This window comes from Aptenodytes forsteri, unplaced genomic scaffold (genome assembly GCF_000699145.1).
Source record: "Aptenodytes forsteri isolate BGI_AS27 unplaced genomic scaffold, ASM69914v1 Scaffold266, whole genome shotgun sequence".
Taxonomy (NCBI): domain Eukaryota; kingdom Metazoa; phylum Chordata; class Aves; order Sphenisciformes; family Spheniscidae; genus Aptenodytes; species Aptenodytes forsteri.
The window spans coordinates 77,766-101,406 of NW_008794109.1; the positions used below are offsets into that span (position 1 = coordinate 77,766).

Here is a 23,641-nt window from a genome sequence, read left to right on the forward strand (position 1 = left end):
ATGTCCTTGAATTTAGAAGGGTCGTGTCTTAAGTTTGTTCTAGCTGCCTTATCTGATTTCCGTGTTTATTTTCCACAGTATGGGTGGGATCACTCAGTTCACAAAAGGAAAAGGCTCCCCCCGGTGAAAAGGTCTCTGGTGTACTACCTGAAAGGCAGAGAGGTCAGGATGCAGAACGAGTCCAGCTATCACCGCTTGTTGCACGGATACGCAGCCCAGCAGCTTCCCAGCCTCCTGAAGGAGAGAGAATTTCACCTCGGAACCCTCAATAAAGTGTTTGCCTCCCAGTGGCTGAACCACCGACAAGTGGTGTGTGGGACAAAATGCAACACAGTAAGTGCCACCTCTCTGTTTCTCTTCCCTCTGTGAATTACGCCACCCCCGAATGATGCTTACTGTAATCGAAGTGTGTAGACTGCCAAGGGAAATATCAGGAAGTAATTAGGAGCAGAGTCAAAATCGTGCACAATTGATTTTGAATGAAGGTAATGCTTAACGATGACCCGTTCTCATCTGAAAATATGTCGCTGTGCAGATGGCTGCAAACCTGAACACGAGGCCTGTACCTCGCTGCAGCATCTGTCTAATCCGCACAGAGCGATCCACATCAGTTTGCGGGATGGAGAGCAGCAATGGGGTGGGATCTTTCTTTTTGTCCTGCAAACAGAAAGTTAGTGAATGCGAATGCCGCTAGCTTTGCTAAATGGTAGCTATCATGCCTGGCAGAAGTTGCTAGTAAGACTCTTTTTTTCATTATGCTCAGTCTCACACAGTTTGGTTTTACGCATGGTTCTGTGCTGCTGACTTTGAAAAGTTGCTACAAAACTAAAAACTGTGGTTAAACTCCAGATATTCGTCAGAGTAGCTACATAATCGTTCCAAGCCTAAAAAATTAATTTCAGGTCTTCAGGACTATCTTTTGCTTGTTCACTTCGTGATTTTTTCACTGTAAATCTGTTTTCAGTGTTCAAATAACTTCCCTTGTTTATGTACCTTTGGATGCTTCAGCAAAAATTGAAACCTCTTCAGACTCTTCAAGTGATGCTTTGGATTTGAAACATTATAGGGGAATATTAAAATAATGTTCTATGTGATTAATAAATGTAGGAAAACATACTTCTTAGGTAATACTTTCTCTGCCGGAGTTAGTAGCCCAACTTCATTGGCTGAGGTTGCAATTTCGTGTATGAAGTTCTGATTGAATTAGTGCAAAAGCCCAAATTTGTTCTTTGCAAGTTGGTTAGTGCCATAGAAATGAATCGAGCCTTGTAAGGAATGTATAGATCAAACAGCTCTTAAACCTCAATGTATATCAGTTGGTGCGATTGTTTCTTTGCCTCAAGATTTTTTTTTTGTGCAGAAGCCACGCTTAGTGATCTGACCTGCAAGGGACAGTGGTACTTTTTTTTTCATTTCAGATGTTCTGTTGTTATTCATAGTTACACGGCGGGAGGCTTTCATGCAGTAGCTCTTAAGAAGCAAGGCCTAGCTGTATAAACAAAACAGTCTTTTAACAGGAATAGGCCTGAAATAGAATCTCTCTGCCTTCTTTCTCCACATGTGTTCATCACCTCGGCCAGTCAGCAGCCAGCACTGTTCATGACACACAGCTTACAGGAGACAAACTCCTGCTGAAACACAAGCTCTCAAAAAATCTTGCTTACTCTAGCAAGATGACTGCGTGTTTTATAGAGCTGCAGCAGTTTTGCTGTGTTCTGTAACTTCTGTAGTTCAAGCGCTGCTGCAGCGAAGATAAATGGGCAAGTGCATTGTTAACGCAACCTTGCAGAAAATTGTTTGGGACCAAACAATCGCAGAACTGAAGAGGGATTCAACCATATTGTTTTCCCCACTGCATACGCTGCAACGAAGTGTATGCTTCCACAGCTAGACTTAATGTTACAGAGGGACCTCATCTTTTATTAGGCAAAATACAACGATTACAAAAGAAGTCACTTCAGCATTGTGAAAGATTGTATATGAATTATGAATACTGTAATAGCTTTAGCTTGGTTGCTTTGTGTTCACACTTGAACAAGTAGAGCGTTAAACTCTACACTCTAATTGAGATTTTCTCTCCCAGCTCCTGAGTAAGCAACCTAATAAAGAAGAATTCCTTTGCCAATTCTCATATGTTGAAGTTGTGGCATTTAAGTTGGGAGTAAATCTAAAACAACTTGGTTGACTTTAATGGTGTTGCTGCATTGGAGTTGCATGTAATTAAAGTTAATGCAACAGAAAAATATGAACCATAGCAGTTATTTTAATCCAAGCTCAAATGTGGCACTGAGAGCTTTTAGTATTTAATTTATAAATTGCCCTTGGCTAGGCTGTGCCAGAAGGATTCACTATTTTTAATAACAAAACAAAAATACACTCCTGTCATAGAGGAGTAAGTTTGGTTTTAGGCACTTGACAGTCCTAGTCACTATAAACACTGAAGAGAACATGGAGCTCTTTGTCAATTGCTTATTTTTAATGAGGATTATAGCTTGTTTAATTATTTGGCGTGATTTTTTATCCTTAGAAATACTCCTGGGTATGACTGTGTATATGAAGTAACTTTACTGTTCTCCAGTGGATCCTGGTGCTCACGGTTGGCCAGCTGTAAATCAAATATTTGGGTTTCTTAAAGGTGCATGCTTTTTCTGATAGATTTAGAATTATGGAATCTGTACAAGCATTCGAGTGTCTAAAAATTCAAACACAATCACCTGGGCTTTTCTGGGGCAGGATTCATGTTTGCAAGAATCTCCTAGATCTTGTATGCAGTGGGCTTCTTAAGGTTTTTCTAATTCAAATGAGTGAGCAGGCAAACCTCTGGGAGGTGCAGACGTTTAGGGTGTGTCACCACGGCATCTAAATTACCAAGGGCTGATATGGTGAAGTCTCAGAAGATGATGCTGTCTGTAATCAGTGTCTTCTGTTCAAGCTTCTTAGAGAAACTTTGAGACTTATGTAGGAGGCAAGCGTACGGCAAATGAAAACACTGAACATGAGATTGCTGTAGCTTTTTTTTTTTTACTATTTCAGGAAATTATGAAGAGTAAAGCAGCTTCTAAAAAGAAGTTCCAATAATCATTTTGCAGCTTCTTTGGTTCCCTTAGTTCTGTGTATGTGTTCAGGACATAATTCTTTTGCTAATTGTGAAGGATGAAAAAATCCAAGAGCTGTAAATCATTCCCTAAATACAAGCAGCTTATTAGTTTCCAGTTGGTTGAGAATATAATTGCCTGGAATCTAATACTTTTGTTTGCTCTTTTTTTTTTTCTTTTTTTTTCCCCAGGCAGGCCTGATAGATGTATTTGTGTTTGAAAACTTCCTTACCGAATGCTCTCCTCTGTTTTCTCAGGTGGCTTTTCCAAGGCATGAATGGGTTGCTTTCTGAATGCTAGCTGATACCTTTTCTCTCTTTGGTGGATGCGTATGCTGCCTTGGATGCCCTGCTGTAAATCACCAGCTCTTGTTTCTTCTTAGAGACTTCTAATTTGTTCAATAGATCCCATGTCTGTTCTGTGCATCTCATACAATTATAACCTAGCCTTGCAGTCCTGGGGTTGTAGTGGTGAGAATACAGTGCACAGTCACTCTTCCATCCATGAATATGGACTTTGTGTGGGGAAAATGATTTCCACTTGCTTTGCAAGTTAACGTTATCTTCTGGCTTTGCACATGTAATGAAGAATCAAGAAGACTGCTCGTTTCTGATCCCAGGGAGGGAATGAGAAGTCATGCTCCCGCAGTTTGTAACTCTGCTCAAAGTCCACTGAACAGTGACTGAAACTCAGTGTAAATAGGACTCTGATGCCTATAACTGACACTTCCATTCACATTCTTTTCAGTGGCTTGTGAGTAAATAGCCAGGTGTTGTTTCTGGTCTCAAGGGTATTTGGATTTCTGTCAACTGCATGTGATACCCATGTCTGTCTTCAAAGTCTGGTAGTTTCCGTGCCAGGTATGGTGTGGGTGGTAGAGATGCCCTTTAGCAGGCGAAGTCTCTCAATTCTCCATCCTTTGCCATCTGTCAACATGTGTTAACTGTCTGTCAACCTCCTGGAATTAAACACGGAGGGCAAGACACAAATAAAAACTGACAAATGTGATTTTGGCAGTGAACAAACTCGGTGACGTCAAGGTGCATGCCCATTAGCTAGTACTGCTTCAAGAGTTTCATAGCAAGGTGGAGTGCCTGATTGCGTGGTCTTGTCTCTGGGAATGTGAATTCAGAGTCAGTCAACTTGTTGGCTGCTTTTACCACTGCTCACTTCTCAGATGGTCACTATGTTCTGGATTGTTTCTCTTTGGACCCTTTCAAGGAGGATGTGTAAGGCCATTACCCACTTGTGTCGCCTGTACTGCACAACCTGTGAGTAGGTTTTGTGCTAAGATGAGTGTGTGTTCTGATCTCCCCTGGAAAGGAAACATACCGGTTTGATAGCTTAGTCTTTAAAGACTACACATTTCTTTGGGACTTGGCATATATTAGTAAATCTGTATTGCCATAGAATGGAAGAACCTTATGCCAGGCGTTTTATGAACATAAAAAAGAGGGATGTTTACAATCTGATTAAAAGGCAAGACTGAGAACTAGGGAAAATCAAACAGTGCTACTCAGTGTGACCAGCAATGCTATTGGTGTAATGATACTGTAAGCATTGTCTTGCTTTTGTTGTTTTGTTAGTAAAAAACAAATTTGAAGGAGAACAATGATGTCATTTTCCAGCTTGGCTGAGGGTGAAATTTTTGTGACCAGCTTCAGCTGGTCTGGAGTTGTGCTGTTGCAGAATGGGATGTTCCCACCTGTTCATTCTTGCTGGCACTGATGCGCGCGTGGCGGGGGAGTCAGCTGGATCAGCTTGCTGCTTTGTGTTCAGGTGGGTTTTCTTGTAGGGTTAGTTTTCACTGCAGGCAGAGATATGATCCAGCTGACCTCACAGCCTACCTGAGCACTAGCTGCTGTCACGAGGGTGGTGAGACTGTTTGGGTGGGTGAGGAAGAAGCTTGTGGATTCTCAAAAGATTGGCTTAAGCCAATTGTGAAACTTTGTCACGATTGATTCTCTCTTAGTGACCCTAACTTTAGCAAGGCAATGTGTTTATCTTGGTTTCTTTCAAATGTTAGTATGAATGACAGGAATGTGCCTGTGATTTCTGAGAGCAGTATGTGAAAAGCTGGGGCACAGAGCGCATCATGAGCACTTCTTGTGTGAAGAATAAGCAGTCTTTCATGCATGTTTTTTGTGCCTTGTAAATCTATGTCCGTCCTGCTTGTGTCATAAAAACATGCTGTAGCTCAGGGTGTCACACTTTCTTTTTGTTACGATTTGTACTATCAACTAAAAGATAGGGCTGCCTGTTCATCTGCTGTTCTGTGTGCAGGGGCAGCAGCAGAGGACACGAGAGTCTATGTGCTGTCTTGAAATGGCATTTCACAGGCCTGTTTTTTTAATTTTGCTGTATAAAGTCAGTGCTTTTAGTTAAAGATGCATGGGAAGGGCACTTACATTTAATGAACTGGTAACTTTGGTTAGGTTTTTTTCTCCCCCCCTAAACTGTTGTCTCCGAAAGGCAGGTCAAAAAATGGAAGTAGACTTGACAGAAGAGCCTGGCAAACCATTCTGCTCTCAGTATTGTATATAAGAGGAGGATGGATTTTGCAGTTCAGACCCTGGTCCTCTGATACTCGATTCCCTTCCACAGTCTTTACTTTTGGCAAGTTGATTAATGAAGTTCCTTAGTCATGAAGTGGGGCAGTTTCCTGATTATCTTGATTGTAAGCAGTTTGAAAAGGGGACAGCCACATAGTAATTGTATTTGTCAAACGGTCATTTGCCAGAATGACTTCTCACCACTTCTGCAAACCAAAAAGAAAATAAGCATACAGCTAGTAATCTCATGGGGTGTGAAAAGTTGGGCCAGATCATAAAGATTCATGGCTATGACAACTGTAGTACCTACCTGTGCCTGTCTGCCTTGATCCTCAAGTGATAGCATTGTTACAAGCTGTACATCTGAATTGCTTTTAAAAAAGAAAAGAGGGAAGATGAATTTCTCTCTGTCATGTCATCCAGCCTGTTTCCATACTAGAACAAGGTTGTCCCGCGGAGAACACGATAGCTGAGTCTGCTCCGTTTCTCACAGATGAAGTGTCGTCCTTTGACTTCTGGCAGATGGCCAAAGCAATCCTGGCTTGGTAAATCTTGGATGTCAAGTTATTTGACACGCTAATGGCTGACATACATTCTACTAGCAGGAAGAACTGAATTATGTGCAAAGCTTAAAATCAAGGGACAAATATGCACAGCTCACTGTTTGGACGTTGGTGGGAGTTTACTTCATCCAGGAAAAGTTTTTGTGGCTGGTTTAATTTAGTTTCTGTATAATGAGTAGCTGGAAAAGAAGTTCTTATTCCTGCTTGAGATAAAGAAAAAAAAATGTATAGTTCATCTATCAGGACTTAGTCAAGACTCTCAGAGGCCAGGCAGCTTTGGAGTTATTTGCAGATGTACTTATTTCAAAAGTAGCGAAGGTACCAGTTTGCTTGGAAGAAGTAGGCCAATTTCTGTTTTTTCTTCGGATTTATGTCATTGTATCCTGTGGTTTTGGCTGCACTTGTTTAAAAGCAGTCAGATATTTTGTACTTTATTTACTATAGTGTCTTTAAAACTCTTAAAACGGTATTCAAATTTTCTGCATTCTTAGCTGGGTGCCTATCTTGTTTCTTAACATTTCTCCCTTTTTGGCTTTAGAAGTGTCTAACAACTGTTTGGCTTCTCCTGGCTTCTGTTTGGTGGATTTACAGGGAAGATTTCTTGTCAGTCGTGCAGCTTGCAAATGTGAGCTTCTGGCTTCCTGGCCTGCCCCAGGTGATGCAAGAGTCCTAGCATACGCAGGCAGTGCTTGACTTATTTTATGCTAGGGTGGTGGTGGTTGCTTTTAAACTACACACAGTGTGCCAAGTTCCTTACCAAGCAAGGAGAGAAGTTACTGCTTAAAACTTTACAGCTGAAACTACAAAACCAGTCCCTTAACTGTGTGAAATTTCTTGCCCTAAGAGCAGCTGCTGTTCTGGCTATGGTAATACTAGGCAACTGGAAGAGAAAAGTGAGGAAATGACAAGGCAATTCAAGGGCTGGTGATGGATTAGAGTGGGGTACAAGCAGATGAAAGCACTGTGAGAAATATGTCCTATTGCTGCTTCTGAGAATATCTTAATTTGGAAACTTGTTAGAGGAAAATGATGTTGAGGTTGAAGATCCAGGGCAGAAGTGTGAGGGTCTGATGCTCCAGCGTTGTGTGTTTCAAAGTTCTTTATCTTTTCAGCCCAATTAATTTAGAGTTTAGCTAAAGGATTTTTGCATTAGAGTAAGTCTTTATTAACCTAGTATCAAACACGGATGTATGACAGTGGTGTCAGACTGGAGAATGTGAAGGGTTTTTAATTGCAGTCCTCATACCTGTTGAGATGCTCTTCAAAGTGTGAATCTCTTTCATCTGAAGCATGATTTTCCAGAGTCTGTGGACATCCTGAGGTGTGGATATGTTTTCCTAATTAGCACTTCTGATGCCAGCTTTAGGACCTGCAGATGACACTTGCAAGCCTTTATCTTAGGTACTTAACTGTTGATTTTGTTTGGGGTTTTTTTGCAGTAGCTGAAGGAGTACAGGGGAGGGAACTGGGCCTTTCTGCTGGAAGGAAATACTGAGGAGGAAGAGAGGGTATGCACTCACAGAGGAAGGACAAGGGAGGATGAGAGGAGAGGGAATTACTGGTCCTGATCCTACAGTGCAGGTGTTAATTTTCAGGGACGTGGTTAGGGCAGAGGGGCTGCTGTGTGCATCATTTTTTTTACCAGCTGTCTCAGGTGGTGAACTGCGTTGTAAGGCTTGGGAGAAGTGAGGAGTGCCTCCCTCCTACTCAGCTGCACTTCAGCTGTTGCCTGACCCCACACCTGCATGCGAAATAAAGAACTAAACATGAAAATTCGGTCCCTGTAGGAACAGTCATCTATTTGTGCAAGACTGCAGAGGAAGATCAGTTGCAGGTTGAAGGTGCATAATTCTAGACACAACACACAAATAGTGATGAATGTATTTCAGCTTTCTCGGTAGAATGAGTTTAACATACCATACTTCATCAGATTTTGATTTGACATTAATATTCTGCTAGTTCAGTACATCAAGAATAATAGATATGCTGCTAAATTTTCTTGGGTTTTTTTACGCTTGTTAAAGAACAGATCTACAGTCTGTGAGAGTTCACCAAAGCCAACTTGTATTTATAACTTCTCTCTGAGAACCTCTAGACTTCTCTTCTGTCCTAGAAATGTCTGACAAAGGATTTCAGAACAATTTCCTTTTTTAAATTGCATTGAGTTTTCTTTTTGTTGTTGTTGTCTTCTCCATCTTCAGTTCACTTCTAGAGGCTTTGAGACAATTTTCTTTGGTTACAGAAGGAAGAAGCTTAAGGGGTGTGTGTGTGTGTAATTTAATTATAATCCTGGGCTGTGATTCTACATAATTTTCGTTAGTGCCAAGTCAGCTTCAGGTCCTCCATTTCCTTGCTTCTCACTCATGTTCCCTCACAGGGCTTTGTCCCCTCCATTACACCTATTTGACTGTTCGTGCAGCTGCCCTCTGAACAACATCTGTGAAATGATCCAGCACAAGAGCCTCCCAAATGAAAGTGCACTTTGGCAAGCGATGTAAACCTTTGTTCTGATTTAGACTGTAACCCTATGGTCATATATGTTTGAACTGACGCAACTCTGGGTATAACGATGTCTGCTTGAAGAGTTGTAAGGTTGTATAACTGAGTTTTCTCTCAAGGGGACAGTGACATAGAGCTCCAACTTCTAGTCTTTTTGCGGAATGAGGTATGTAGCTATAGATATCTTTTTTAGATGTTTGCACTGGCAGTACTATATTTAGTTACTATTCTCTGTGTAACACCAGAAAATAAACTCCAATTATATGAATTTATAAAGTGTCAGTTTGCCAAAGCCGAAACTTCACGGTAAGTATCTTATCTGGGAGGCAGGAGACTTGTGCTAAGCCCCCTGGGGCTTACTGGCTGTTTGGAGATGAGTCTTTTTCTCAGTGTTGTACAGGGAAACTGGAAAAGAATATTGTTTTGTCACAGTATTGAACAGGGAAAAGAGTTTTAGATTCAAGGGTTTTGTTAAATGGGAAACCTCCCGTGACAAATTTCTCTCTTCTCTCTTCTATGGCTGTGAAAACCAAATGGGATGCTTGAAATAAAACCCACTGTAATTAAGTTAGTTTAATTGTTTTAAGAAGGAATTTATGCATTTTTCAGCCATACTTGCAGCATTTGTGGATTCCAACTTGGGAAGAATGTCAGTTCAAAATAGGGAGGATGTTTGACCACCTTGTTTTTCTTATCTGTTCGATGATGACTTACATCTCCTGTTTTTTTTCCCCAGTTATTTGTAGTAGATGTCCAGACTGGTCAAATTACCAAGATTCCTATTCTGAAAGATCGTGAACCCGGCATGGTCAACCAGCAGGGATGTGGTATTCATGCCATTGAGCTCAACCCCTCGAGGACCCTTCTAGCCACAGGTGGAGACAACCCCAACAGTCTTGCAATTTACCGTCTGCCTACACTCGATCCTGTCTGTGTGGGAGATGTAAGTGGGAGTATTCGGGGAAAGTTAATTCTGTCACTTACAAGAATTACTACTTTGAAGTGCGTAAGGTCAGAGCAAGATTAAGATTTGGGAGTCCTGTAGTGGAGAGCGAATTTCTGAACGCTTGAAAACATTTCCAGTTAAGTTGTCTTTTTTGACAAGATGTCTTAAATATGAGTGAGTACACAAACATGTGAGACAATTCTCAGGCTTCCGAGTCAAATTTCTTCTTCCTCGCCCTCATTCAGGTCTCCTTCAGATTACTTTTAAGGACTGAAAATGTAACAAAATCCTAAATGTTAAAGTCTAATTGTGGTGATGACTTCTGAAACTAGTTTTAGTGAAAAAGCTCTTCTGAGAAATTGAAAAGTTGATAGAAGCTGTTTTGATTTTCCCCTTCTCCAGTGCAGCTTGCGTATGTATTATTCCAGAGGCAGAACTTGGCTTTGAGGATTAGTTCTAACCCAGTGGCTTATGGCAGTTTGATAGACTCTGGTACTGCTTATATTTCTGAAACATCATGAGGCCTTTTTAAAATAGCCAGTCTTAAAAAGACAAAAGGCTGAAATGAGTATAGTGGTGTCCTGTAAGCACTTCTCTCTCATTTCTCCTTTTTGACTCAGGACTTCACAAAGATGTTAACTACAACAGCAGAGGTCAGGTCAGAGTTTCTGCAGTAGCAGATAACCAGCTGCAGAAAGGCTCGACTCTGAAGATTTGTATGACTTGTTATTCATTGGTGTGCTGCTGTGACTTTGCAGCTTTTCAGACAGAACTAGAGCCTTATGTTCTGTTTTTTCCCCATAGGTTTCTCACCTGCTAAAGAAAAGATTCTTGAAGTAATAGTCTTGAAAAATTAATCTGTAGGTCATACATTGTAAACATAAGGTTTTGGGTACTTTTTATAGTAGGGATGTGCACTTGAGGAAATAAAAGTATGTAGCTACTTTACAGAAGTGAAGAGCGCTGCTTTCAAAATGGAAAAAATCTAAGTCCTTAGAATTGAGATCAATTTGTCCTTGGTCAGAGACCTGTTTTTCCATCATCTAATTGCTCTCTATTAATGATACACTACAAAATTAAAAAAAAGTTAAAATTACTGTTAGGTACTTAAACTGCTCCAGCTTGATACTGGAATCTTATCTGTATGTTTTTGATGTAGGTCTGTCCTCTGAGTTCGTACTAAAAATCAAAGTGAAGAATACTTGTCTGCTTTGAGACTACTCTAGGGTATAATGGCACAGAAAAAAATCTGTCTCTTTTTCTTTTAGGATGGACATAAGGATTGGATATTTTCAATTGCGTGGATCAGTGATACTATGGCTGTTTCTGGTAAAGTGGATTTTTTCTCTCTCTTCTTTTTTTTGCCTTTCCAGAATTTTATACTGGTGCACAGCACTTTATAGGTCTTAGGGAAGCACCTTGATCAGGGCATTTGAAACCACTTGGAACTACCTTGGCTATTTAAACCTTTCTTGGTCTTAGTACAGTGCTTCACTTTGTTTTATTTGTAGGGCCCTGGTCTAGATTTGGTTTTCCTAGTATAGGAGGGAATATTACTGCCTTTCCAGTAGCTGTTGCCGTGAGAGAATCTCTGAACATCCCTAAAATGAATTACAGGGAAGGATTCCACACAAGAAGAATAATTTCAAGAGGGGTGTTGTTTATCATTTAATAAGTTTGGAATATAGCAGAGCAATATTGGTTTCCTGAAATCCTGTGAAAGACTAATTAATGAAAACTCAGTTTGTTTTGTATGTATATGTGTGTGTATGTATGTACATGCACATATGCTATGGCAGTTAATACAGAAGGCTGTAATAGAAAAGGTCAGTTACTGACTTTTTAGTAACTAGTTGGACAATCAGTGTAACTTCATAAAGTATTACTTAGGTGAAGGCAGCAATACTAATATGCTGTTGCATTAATTTAGTAGTTTACTGTCTGTGCTGACAGGGTGTAGTATTCTTTACAGGGAGGTGCCAAACTGCAGGTGACAGAATATCGTAACAGTCTCATAAAAATCAAATACTTGAATTGTTAGTTCAGTGAGATTTTTTCTTTTTTTTCTTTTCTTTTTTTTTCCCCCCAAAACCAAAAAGCTAATCCTGGAATTTGATTTTGAATTTAATGTAAAACTTCATCTTTGCAAGTCTCCAACCCAAATATCTTCATTAAAAAAACGTTGTCAGCTAGTAAGCTCAGAGAGAACAGCAGAGGTGATTACAGATATCCAAGGGAAAGATAAGGACCCAGTGGTACAGAGGCACAGCATGTGAGGTTGAACTGTGTTGCTCTCGATGTTTTCTGCGTGCTCAAGGGTGGAGGTGTGAGTAGAAGACTGCCATGTCCTCTCTTGTATGAAGCTTACAGCAGGATGCAGGTTCTAGTCTTCAGACCTGAGACACCAGGGAAAACTTGTTGAAAGCAATTAGCAAGTCTGATTGCTAAACTGAGTTCTTCAGAACTTCGCTGGTGATCCTAATCAGGAGGAAACAAAGACGACTAACTTCTGACGTTGTTTTTGATTTACAACTGTATCTGAAAGCGGGGAGCAGAAATATTTGAACTCCAAACGTTGAGGATATAGCAAATATCTTTATCTCAATTGAGAAACTAAATGCAAATTTTTTGTGACTTTCTTGGGACAGATTAAATGCCACAAGAAGAAAAAAGGGCATTTGGTCCCATGGCAGATCACACCGATCATGTAGCCTGAGGTTCGAGATTCAGCAGTGTATTTTCTCACTGCCGTCAAAACTGTTGAAAGAGTACAAAGAGGACCAGGGGCTTGATTATTCTTCTTGCTTGTGTTAACTTCAGCAAGAAGAAGGCAGGGCTCTGCTTGTAAATTCTTCAGCAGTGTATTTCAGTAGTCCATAAGCATAAAATTAAACTCTGGACTAAGCAGCCATAGCTGAGGGAGAGTGCATCAGTCCACTCAGTTGTACTGGCTGGATGAAAAGATTTCCATGGCAAAAGCTTTGGATGGGATGAATAATTCCCAGGATGGCATGAGCCTAGGGTAACAAACGATACTGTCCTTGGCTTCAAGGCCAACCAGTTGAACAACATACGTTGAACTTTTTCCCCTGCTAGGGCTATTAAAAGGGACAGCTTCCTCCTAAAGTATGTCAAGATGTTTAGAAATTCTACTGCTGAGTATTCAGCCTCCATAACAAACAAGATTAGGTGCCATTAAAAGCCATCAGCATGTAAATTGACTGGCAGGATGTAGTGTCATGTGCTCTCTGCTGCTATGCAGTGCCATTAGGAAGCTCCTTTTGTGTTTGGTTGTAGTAGGTGATAGTGACAAATGACTGAATCCCTCTGTGAGGGGGCGAAGCCATCTCTGCTGTGCTGGACCACCTGCATTGCAACAAGATGTTTTGCTTAAGTGTCTTTGCAGCTTATTCCCTATGATGTACCAAAGCCTATCAATTTAACAGTCTGATGTAGATAGTTTTTTCTGGCATCTTCAAGACATGAAATACTTCTAATGCGTTCCCTGGGAGAGAAGGAGGGATGTGTTTTTCACATTGCGTAGGGAAGAGATTGAGGTACATGTCAAATCTGTCTGAGCTGACTTAGATGGAAGTGAGTTGCCTGAACACTGGAAGGGATGGGTATAGGGCCTTGGATTAAGCCTGTGTTGATCTACGAACCACAGACATTCAGCTTTCTTCATCCAGTATTGTTACTCTTGTTAATTCATATTTTGGATTAATATCTTCAAATTCAGTAGAAAAATAAAACCAGTTCTTGCTTGTTCAGCCTGAGTTCTTGTGTTACATTCTTTAAGCAAAAGGTTGCATGGGTTTAAGAAAAATAATTTAAAAAATAGATTTGATACAAATTGTGGTTTGAAATAGTTGTTTCTGTTCAGTTCACAAATGTGTGTGTACATGTCCATAAGCATACTGGCAGAAATCAAATGAACCCAAATTGGTGTAAACTCAACTGAGTTATCTTGGAGGTTTTTATATTGGCTTAACAGACTGTCAATCTCAGCCTTGGTAAGCCAGGCTGAATGTGTAGGCTATTCAGTTGCTTCTGAGTTTATTCTGCATGTGACTCTAATGGTGATTGTTGTACAGATTTGTGGTTTTTGATGCATCCTAATCAGTTGAAAACAGATGAGGTGATATAGCTGCTTGGAAACCGTGTAGACAAACCGTTTGACAATGAGTTCACAATGTTACGAACTTTACAGCTCAGTAAACTCAGCAAAATCATAGTTTTGTTAATAATAATTAATATATAGGCACCAACAGTGTGTTCAATTAGATTAACTTAATAGTATCCTTTCTTTCTTTCAGACCCTATTGTTTATTGCAGTTCCTTTTTTAAGAAGGGGAATTATGTGTATGTAAAATGTTGTTATGGACTGTTTATTCAGGTTCCCGGGATGGTTCGATGGGTCTCTGGGAAGTCACAGAGGATGTGTTGTCCAAAAGCGATGCCAGGCATAATCTCTCTCAAGTTCCTGTCTATGCCCACATAACACACAGGGCTCTGAAGGATATCCCCAAGGAGAACACCAATCCTGACAACTGCAAAGTCCGAGCATTGGCTTTCAACAATAAGAACAAGGTCAGTAAGATAAGCAAGACAGTTGAGAAGTCCTAAAACTGTCCGTACGTATTAGAAAAAGAAAAAAGTAATCTAAATTAGAAATACCAGAGAAGCAGCCTAATATTTTTTCTCCTGATCCTTTTGCATCCTTCTTATATGAGATGGTCGCCTTCATCTGCTATGTCTGCTTCTGCCCCAAGTGAATGGAGAAGTCCAGTAGAAAAAAAAAAATGTATGTTTTCAGAAGGAACAATTTTGTGGGTTTGATTTTTATACTTGCACCCTACGGAACAGGGGAATGTTTACAAGAAGCAGATAAAGCACCAAAACACCTCTTGCAGCTTGAATCCCATTCTTGAGTGCTCTTGCTGCTTTTCTTCCCCTTTCATGAAGACCTGCTGACATTCAGGCAGTTCCTGTTCTGATGGAACAGTTGTTACTGGATTGCTCAGCAAGTGAGGTAACTGACACACAGGGCAGGCACCAGTGCTTGCTTCGGTGTTATTTTGTTGGTGTTTGACAAACAGTAAATGTTAACCTCCCCCGCGCCGATCTCTTGTTATTACTAGTGGGAGTAGCAATTCATCCTCCACTATTTTTCTTTCTGCCCTCAAAGAACAGAGGTGGTCTGAAGCGAAGGTGGGTGTGCTTTCAGAAGCACGGTGCTCCTGTGGGCTTTATTTTTCACTAGAGCTGTTAATTACTCCTCTGTGATGGAGACTTCAAATAGCTTTTTCAGTAGAGCAGTGCCTGGAAAGAAATGTTTGCTTCAGGGTCAGAATCAGTGTGGGAGCTGCTGAAGAGAATTGCCAACTCTAGCTTGTGCTGTCTAATAATTCATTATTTGATTGTCTAACAAGATCTCTACTTTTGAAAGTTATTTTTCGTTATTTACTGTTTTATTAATTCTTATTCTACCTGGCACCTTTGTGGTGTATTGCATTCTATCAAGATCAGTATAAAATGAAAATTTATCTTGATAAGCATGTACAGGATTATGGATGAGTTCAGTCTGGAGTATGCAGCCTGCTTAGTAGAGAGAGTGAATTTGTAAGGACATGTATAATACAGAAACTAACTCTCTTACTTTTTTTTTTATAGGAGTTGGGAGCTGTGTCTCTAGATGGGTATTTTCATCTTTGGAAAGCAGAGCACACGCTATCGAAGGTGCTTTTCTGTTTGTTGGTGTAAAATTTCAAAAATTGTCTGGCAGTTAAGGCTGTTCACTCTTCTTCATCTCCTTCAAATGCTTGAAGAAAGAGCAGCAGTGTTTGTAAAACACTTAAAAGCTTTATGTAAAATGAAATGTCCTAAAAATCAGAACTTGAGGAGAGGAGCTCCCCACGCCCCTTATTTTGGAGGGTGGGAAGTGCTCTTAACTTTCTGCCAGTTCTGGGTGAGCTGAAGTGAACAGTTCCATAGAGTATGATGGATACTTGATCAGCAGTGTTCATAAAGGAAGTGCACTTGTTGAAGTATAATTGCAGATCAAACGCAGACGTATCTATGCTAGTGTATGACATAAGCTTTTTCATCTGAGAGCTGATGTCTGTGTACACCTGCTGAAGAAATAACAGCAGCTTAGAAAGATGTAAAACAATTTGACAAAATGTTTGTTGTTCTTTGCATAATACTTGGCTTCAGCCTTTCTAAATCTCAGTTTGGTTCAGATAAGGCTTGCCATCTCCTTCAGGGTTTTTTCTCTGCATCAGGTTGTTGCTTTTCTCTTGAAGTTCTATTTTTGTGGTGAACTTACTTTTTAGCTGCATTTTATTTTTTTCACCGCAACTTCCTTGAACAGAGTTTACAGAATTGTTCTGTTAACATCTTGCTCTTTTCTCATAATGGGTTGATTTTTATTTCTTCTGTTTCCAGTTACTTTCCACAAAGTTGCCATACTGCAGGGAGAACGTGTGTTTGGCTTATGGTCAGGAGTGGTCAGTGTATGCAGTAGGATCACAGGCACATGTCTCCTTTCTGGATCCCAGGCAGCCTTCTCACAATGTTAAATCCGTCTGTTCCAAAGAACGAGGCAGTGGTAAGAAACTTGTCAAAGGGTGCTTCAAAAGGTTTGCTTGCAGAAGTAGCTATTAAGACTGCAGTAAGATAAGCTTTTAGTAAATAGGAAGGGGTTTTCATGTGATAGACCAAATCATTAATAGTCTATGTAGGTTTTGCTTTTATGACCATATTCCTTGAGCAACCAATAAACCAAACTTAAAAGCAACTCTGAAATCTAATGATAGACAACATTAGTGCTTTTATGATCAACTAAATTGTACACTGTCCAAATATTACTAAACTTTTAAAAGTGTGCATTTTACTTCTACTTATTTTTTATTGCGTCTTATTCTGTTTTACTTCATCTCAAAGCAAATCCAGTCTTTGTACTGCTATTAATACTGTCGATTCTTGCATTTTTCTCTGGGAATGGGGAAAAAAGGCATGTTGTCTGCTCTGTGCTATCATATTGGGAGTCTGTGCTGTGAGTGAATGCTTGCTTTGTAATTTTAAAGCCATGAATGAGACTCTTAGTTTTCGATGTGTATTTATTTGCTTTAAATATACAAAAGCTCACTCTTTAAAAAAAAAAAAAAAGGCAGATTTGAGTGCTGTTTTCCTTTTCTGATGTGGATGCAGTATGTCCAGTTGAACCTTACACCAGGGCCAAGCATGAGGGCTTGCAGGGTGCATGGTCCCATAAGGTTCTTCCCATGCCCTTTATTTTCAAGCATGAGAAGGCACTGTGCTGTGATGCCCATTTTAAACCATATTAATCCCAGACTAATAAGTTTCAGTCCTTATTTAGCTTGGCTCTAGGCATCATCTCTAAATTGGGCAAGTTATCAAAAGAGAATGCATGTAGACAAGGATTAGGAAAGTTTTATTTATGTGGTTACTGGAGTTTGAATGGTGCTGTCTAGATAAATGTCAAGGTCTGCTTCTTTCAGATACAGGAGAAGCTTCTATAATATGAGAAAAGGTGCTTCACCAGCTCATGCTGTCACCTGAACATCTTACCAGCAACAGCCCTTGTCCTGACGCGCAGTCAGTGAGGGCTCTGTGGAGGTCTTTGACACTGTCACCCTTCAGTAGCATAGGGAAGAAATACCAAGACACTGGAGTGTGGTGCCCAGTGGTGGCTGGTGGCTGAAAGCTTCTGCCTTGAGTATGTGATCATCCCTGGTTGGGGGGATGATCTATGTGTAGGTAGTATCTCTGGGGCATTTCCAGTTCACGTCTGGAGAAAGCCTTTGTTCAGTGTTGTCTTCTGTTCTGCATAGTAGGCGGATCTTTCTTTTTTGGCATGGTGGTGGAGGCACTTAGGTAATATTAATTGCCAAGATACTGAGTGTTTCAACTTTCTGTTGATCTCGCTGGGACTTGGAGCGGTGCGGCACCTCTGGAAAGTAGGCTGTTTATTGATTTGCAGGCTAAAATCTGGGTTGACTTTTAAGTGCTTTGAAGTGTTACCCGAATGTGCTTTCAGCTTTCAAATGCACCTGCTGAACGTGATAAGTCCACATTAACTTCAGATCATTAGTGTTGCATACAAAAGCAGGTCAGAGAAAGGTCGTTGCTTAGAAAGACTGGGACTGGGGCTGGGTTTTATCCAGTGTAACCCTGCCTGCTCTACATGAGAAGGTAGCTAATGCTTTTTAGTGCATCTTCTAAGTGTTGCTTTTCTTAGCAGCCGTACAGGGAAGTTCGGGCCCTGAACTCTACTTCTTGATCTGCAAGAGCAATTGCTTTCTGCTCAGCTGGCATGCAGTGCTATGTCGTGTGCCCCTGTCTTTATATCCTGAAGGCAGCAATGTTAATGTAGTGGACAGAGCTTGTGGAGCATGGGCTCTCTGTCTGCTCCTTGTGTAGGACATGCTACTGCGTCTTCATTTCCTTCTGGGATATGCAGAGCCTCTGTGCCTCTCAGGAGTGAGATGCAATTTGCTGACCCAAATAGTTCAGGTCCACAGGTGGTAGAGTGCTGGGTATGTTGGAGAGCTTACTGTGATCAGTTCTAGGCACAGGTTGTGGTTTTAGTTTGATGGGAATCATTAATCTGAGGTACTTCAGCCCCTTAGGACCCAATTTGAAGTGCTGTCCTTGAAAGCCTGTTCTAAACATCCTCTTAGTAGTGGGTACATCATGGATTCCTTCAGTTAGTTTTTTTTTTTTAATTAGAGAAAGCCACAGTCGTTCTGCATTTTACAGCTTTTTATTAATAAATTGCATTGGAAAGTGTATGCCATCTGCTTTCATACTCCATCACTTGTTTCTGTTAGGTAAGTGTTCTGCTGAGTTTCTTGTTAAGAGCACTTTTGGAGCAAAAATAAGAGGAGGTCCCCTCTTGTGCCTTTCTCCTCTTACCCAAGTGACTGCTCTTGCTGATTGCAGAGGGCTTAAAGCTTTCTGCAGGTATTTGCCAGAGCCAGGCCCTTGTAATGGGCGGCGAGGGGAGACGTCTCCAACTTGCTCAGATGCATTTGTAGTTCTCTGAATTAAAGTGGAGATTCTTATATGAATCTGGTAAATCTAATTCAGCAGGTGAGACTTGTACAGTGGTTTCTCACCTATTAAGCTTGCAGCCAAGAATTCACCTCACATCTGGAGAATGACGATGTGGCCTTGCCTGTTCTAAGTGTGTGTCACAGATGCTGGTGGCTGTGTATGTAGCATCAGGTTGTGGAGGCGGAAGGATGAGGATGTGTTTCTAGTTAGGACTCTGTACAAAGGGGAAGGGGAAACTCCCTGGCTACATCCACACCTCTCGGATCTCTGCTGTCACGTGTCCTGCTGGGTGTATTCCAGTATGTTACAAGTTTTGTGACGTTCAGTCCCATGTGGTACGGTGACAGCAGTTGGCATGTGGATGTAGCTGGCATAACTTGCTTCTTTTCCGCTCCTCTTTGAATGCTTGTTTAGGCTGTAGTTCAGTGGTACTTTAAAAAGGGCTTAAAAGGCCCCGGAGTTTATAACCTGACATCATGTTGTGCAGGTAGGAAAAGCACAGATGGGGTGGGGTTTAATCTGTGTAGAAGAGTTGTTTGGGGTAGAGCTTACACAAAACAAACCTTTTGCACAATAAATAGAGATGAGATGACAGGACACTTTGCAAATTCTTACATACAGAATCTCCCCAAGACTGTTTCCAAGGGATCCTTGTTTAGCTGAGGCTTCAGATTTAGATTTTTGCAAAAACAAAATGTACTCCTTTTACTCAATCTAATGGCATAACTGAATTGTGCTAGAATGTTTTGTTTGGACTGGAAACTTGCTGTAGCTTCCCACATGCTGGTGTAACATGGTGTCACTTACATTGTAGGATTCCTAGTCTGCTTTCATTGCTGGGTAAAGTGCTAAAAGTGCCAGCTACAAAGAGTAAGGTGTGCTTGCATGAGAATATTTGAATGGACATACCTCCAAAATTATTTAAGAGCCTGATCTATCTTAGCAGCAGAGCAACTAGTGATTATTATGGTTATATTTGCTTACAGCTAGCCTGTTGGTCAGCAAAATGCACTTGGTGGCAGCTGGGACAGTAATTTTTCTCACATGGTCACTTATTGCAGCTTGGCAGGTAGCTAGATAGGGCGTGAGCTCATGGAGGAAACCAATGTGACGTTCTTTCCTCTGCTGCCATGTACTTGCTCATGGTGTGTTCACTTAGAGGCTCGTGGCAGACAGAACAAAGCTGTTCTTGATCCTAAATGGCTTATGATCTTTGCTTATCTGGCAGAGCTGGGGCCTGCTGAGAGTGAAGCTTCTTACTGTGCACCATCATTGTAGCTGATGGCCTCAGAGAAGTAGTGTATGTAATTGAAGCTGCTGTTTCAGTAGCGTCAATGGGATTTATCTGCACTGCTCCATAGCAGTGGAAAAACTTATGTGTTGTGGAAAATACTAGTAGGTAATTCCTCTTAAAGAAAATACTAGACATCAAGCAGCAGCGGTGCAGAGCCAAAGCGTCCATCTTCCTTACTGCGTTGTATGTCCCTTCTCTGTTTGACAGGTATTCGATCGGTGAGCTTCTACGAGCACATCATCACTGTGGGAACGGGGCAAGGTTCCTTATTGTTTTATGATATCAGAGCCCAGAGGTTCCTGGATGAAAAGCCCCCACGTGCCTGCTATGGACAGAAGCAGAAATTAGGAGGAAGTGAAATTTTGAAGTTGACTACTGGGAAAGGCTGGCTGGTGAGTAGCTCATAGCTGTAGGCGACCCTTTACACAGGAGTGCCGTAGGGCTCGAACCGGTTCTTTTTGTAGTAATGGGAGCTATTGTATGAAATACTTCCCGGTAAAACAGTGATCATGTAACCAATAACTGTAATCATGAAAAGCAAGAAGTACTGCAGAATTGCTTTCTACAAAAGCTTTATGAAAGAGTATTGAATGGTTGGTTGCTTGAGTGTAGGGCATACTGACTACTTTTATGTACTGATTCATAAAGCAACTAGATTTTATATCTTTATATTTTCGAATGTAATCTAACTTCCAGTTTTCAGAATCTTGAACACAAAGTACATAGTCTTCCTTCAAAAACATGCTACTCTAATGTGGTACTCAAAGTAAGAGAGATTTATTTTAATTGTGTGCAATTTCAGAAACTGTGGCTTCCTGAGGTAATGCCGTGGCAGGCACTTGAGTTCAATTTCCTGTATGTTGTTATAAAGCAGTTAATGGCTTTGTCTAACTTCTCTACATTATCTTTTGTATCATTGTGATGTAGCTTTAAAAACTAATGAAACTTGGTATCTTCCCTACCCTTAACCTTCCCCCCCCCGATGTTTGGCCCAAATGTCCTCAGAAAAAGCTTCAGGACAACTCTGGTATCTTCAAGTTCATCTGTCTGACACTTCAGGGAGTATTAACAGAAAAGGTCCCTTTTTAGGCTCTGGAAGCTACCTTCTGCTTTTGTGCAACAAGGTTTTGGGTTTGTTTGGCAACAATAACAGTCTGAACTTTCCTTTAACAGAATCATGATGAAACGTGGAGGAATTATTTTTCTGACATAAATTTCTTCCCAAATGCTGTTTACACCCACTGCTACGACTCGTCTGGAACGAAACTCTTTGTGGCAGGAGGCCCCCTTCCATCAGGACTTCATGGGAATTACGCTGGTCTCTGGAGCTAATGATAACTCTTTATAAATGCTGATCTGTACACAGATTTCCACTTTTCTTTTTCTTTTTTTAACAACAGAATTGTGTGATGCCATTGATTTCTGATTTAAATGCAAGTTATTTTTTGGCAGAGTTTTCTGTTGGTCTCCAACAGTTTTGTACATCTTTTTGAACCAGTTTTTTGCTTTAACCTCCTTGATCCTTTATATGAAGGGTTTTTGAAATCCCTGTTTATTGTATTTACTCCAAATGACTCTTCCCCCACATTTAGGCTATCTTGGCCATTGTGCCCCCTCCCCTACTTTGCTGTGAGGTAGGATTCCTTTCTTATAGAGTGGTTGCTCCTGGGCTTTCTGTGAAAGTCTAGGGGCTGCGTGTGTGCAGGTACTTTGTGTCAGTTACATTACCTGGAGTGAGGACTACTTGTAATTAAAAAATATTAAAAATATTTATAAGAGATAAGCTACTACTTTATCTGCAGAGCCTGGTCCTGGCCTGGGTTGATCTTATTTTTTAAAAGTACAAGTCTAATGACACTGTTTATACGTAGAGGAATATGTTAATTTTAAGCTGTACTCATTGGAGCCCAGGGACGGATTCCCCAGGGTTATTGCCCATCGAGCCCAAACTGCAGATGTGCAGGAGTTCTCAAAAGTGCATTTGTATTTGAATTGTAGTTTTCAGCAGTGCCAGGAGCAAAAATTGATCTTCTGTTCCTTCTCTGCCTGTCCCAGGTGTCAGCTTCCACAACTGGAGTTTGCGTAGGCTGTTATTGCAGGGTGACATTACACTGAGGGCCTGCAGAGGTGCTGAGAGGAAATGGGGGCTAGGGACATGAGTGTTCTTGTCATTCAAAATGAACTAAATCTATCCATTTTCCAGATGAGCCAAGGTTCCTGAGTATGCTGCTGCGGCAGCTCATGGGCTCTTCATAAACTGCCTGAAACCCAGGACTTTTTTTGTCCCAGGTCGTGGAAACTTTTCTGTTTTAGCTGTTCTGGTTGATCATCTCCTCTAATAAGCCAATTGAATGAATAAACTCTTTTTTTCCTCCAAGGTTAAAGAGTGCATCTTGGACTTAACTAATGCAAGCTAGAAGCTTTCAACATAGCAAGATAACTTGCTGTTAGCTCACATTGCACTAGCATCTGCTGTCATCCTGCTTGCTATAGGAGAGGCTCAGTCTTTCCCCAAATCCCCTGCTGCCTTCTGCATTCAGACTCCCTCGAACTTCATGTGGAACTGGGTGGGGAGAATAGGTCCAATGCCCTTCAGGTCCAGCTGTGAAGCCTGTGCATTCCAGGGTGATGGTCCTACCTAATACTCAGCTAAAACGCAGGACTGCAGGGTGCTCCTCCTCAACTTTTGGCAGGCACCAAACTCGGCTTGTTACTGACACCTCTGTCCTCAGCTGGGATGAATGCCTTGCCCCTGCCCCTGTCACTGGTGGAGCAGAGTGTGCCTGTACCTCACTGCTCTGGTGCCAAATGGGCAGTTGGTTGAAGCTGAGAAGAAACACAAGGCTGGGACATGCTCTGTTCTCCTGTCTCTGCTGGAGATCACAGCCACCACTGCAAAGTAGCTCTAGTCCCTTACGCAGTTCCTGCCAGGCTGCCTAAAGCTAGTCTGCATGCGTCCTTGCGGTCCCTCTCATCTTTGTATTCAGTATCCTCAGCAGTGATGCCAAGCTGTGAGCCTTAGGCTTAATTTCCATTAGGTAGTGGAGACTTGGATGGAAATCTTGCAAGGAATGCAGTTCCCTCCCATCCGGGTGGAAATCCTGGGAAGAGAAGAGCTCTCCCAGATGTGTACCTGTCCCAGAAGTATAATTGACTCGCACTGAGCACTGACACGGGTGCTTCACGAACAGATCTTCTTGCAGCGTTTCATAATTCTACTTTCCTTCTGGGTTGGTTGCTTAAACGGAATCAGTTCACGGCACTGCATGTGTGGCTATTCAGGCTTTTCTCTGAAAAGGGGCAAATTGTATACCATGGGGTAGCGAAGGAGCTCTCAAATTTTATTTAGAGTTGTTCATTGTTTTTTAAAGATGTCATAATGGTGCCTGTGTTGTATGTTGCCATCACAGAACTGCTTTGGTTATTTTAGGGGTTTTGAAAAGTGGAAGTATACAGAGAAAAACAAGCCTTGGTGAAGTATGGCAGGATGTGCATTTCTAGGATTACTCCTCCAGCTACTGTGTAAGATCACTCTGTCATAGGGAACACGTTCTGCTTAGGTTTTTTTATTTGGGCTTGGTTTGAGGTGCTGCTTTTTTTTTTTTAAAGAA

General features: G+C 41.2%; 1 protein-coding gene across 1 annotated transcript; it reads left to right on the top strand.

Annotated features, from left to right (window-relative positions):
* DCAF12 (DDB1 and CUL4 associated factor 12) lies at positions 1-23,641 on the top strand. The gene is made up of 8 exons (XM_009275313.2): positions 1-333; positions 9,446-9,652; positions 10,924-10,984; positions 14,052-14,245; positions 15,329-15,394; positions 16,103-16,265; positions 20,238-20,422; positions 21,204-23,641. Exons 1-8 carry the CDS (start codon positions 1-3, stop codon positions 21,360-21,362), a joined length of 1,368 nt encoding a protein of 455 aa, XP_009273588.1. The 3' UTR covers positions 21,363-23,641.

Bases quoted from the DNA above. Each gene is read 5' to 3' on its own strand.
- DCAF12 (XM_009275313.2), top strand. From the start codon at position 1: ATGTCCTTGAATTTAGAAGGGTCGTGTCTTAAGTTTGTTCTAGCTGCC. The intron at 334-9,445 runs GTAAGTGCCACC...TTTTTTCCCCAG, and splicing joins GTGGGACAAAATGCAACACA to TTATTTGTAGTAGATGTCCA. The intron at 20,423-21,203 runs GTGAGTAGCTCA...TTCCTTTAACAG, and splicing joins CTACTGGGAAAGGCTGGCTG to AATCATGATGAAACGTGGAG.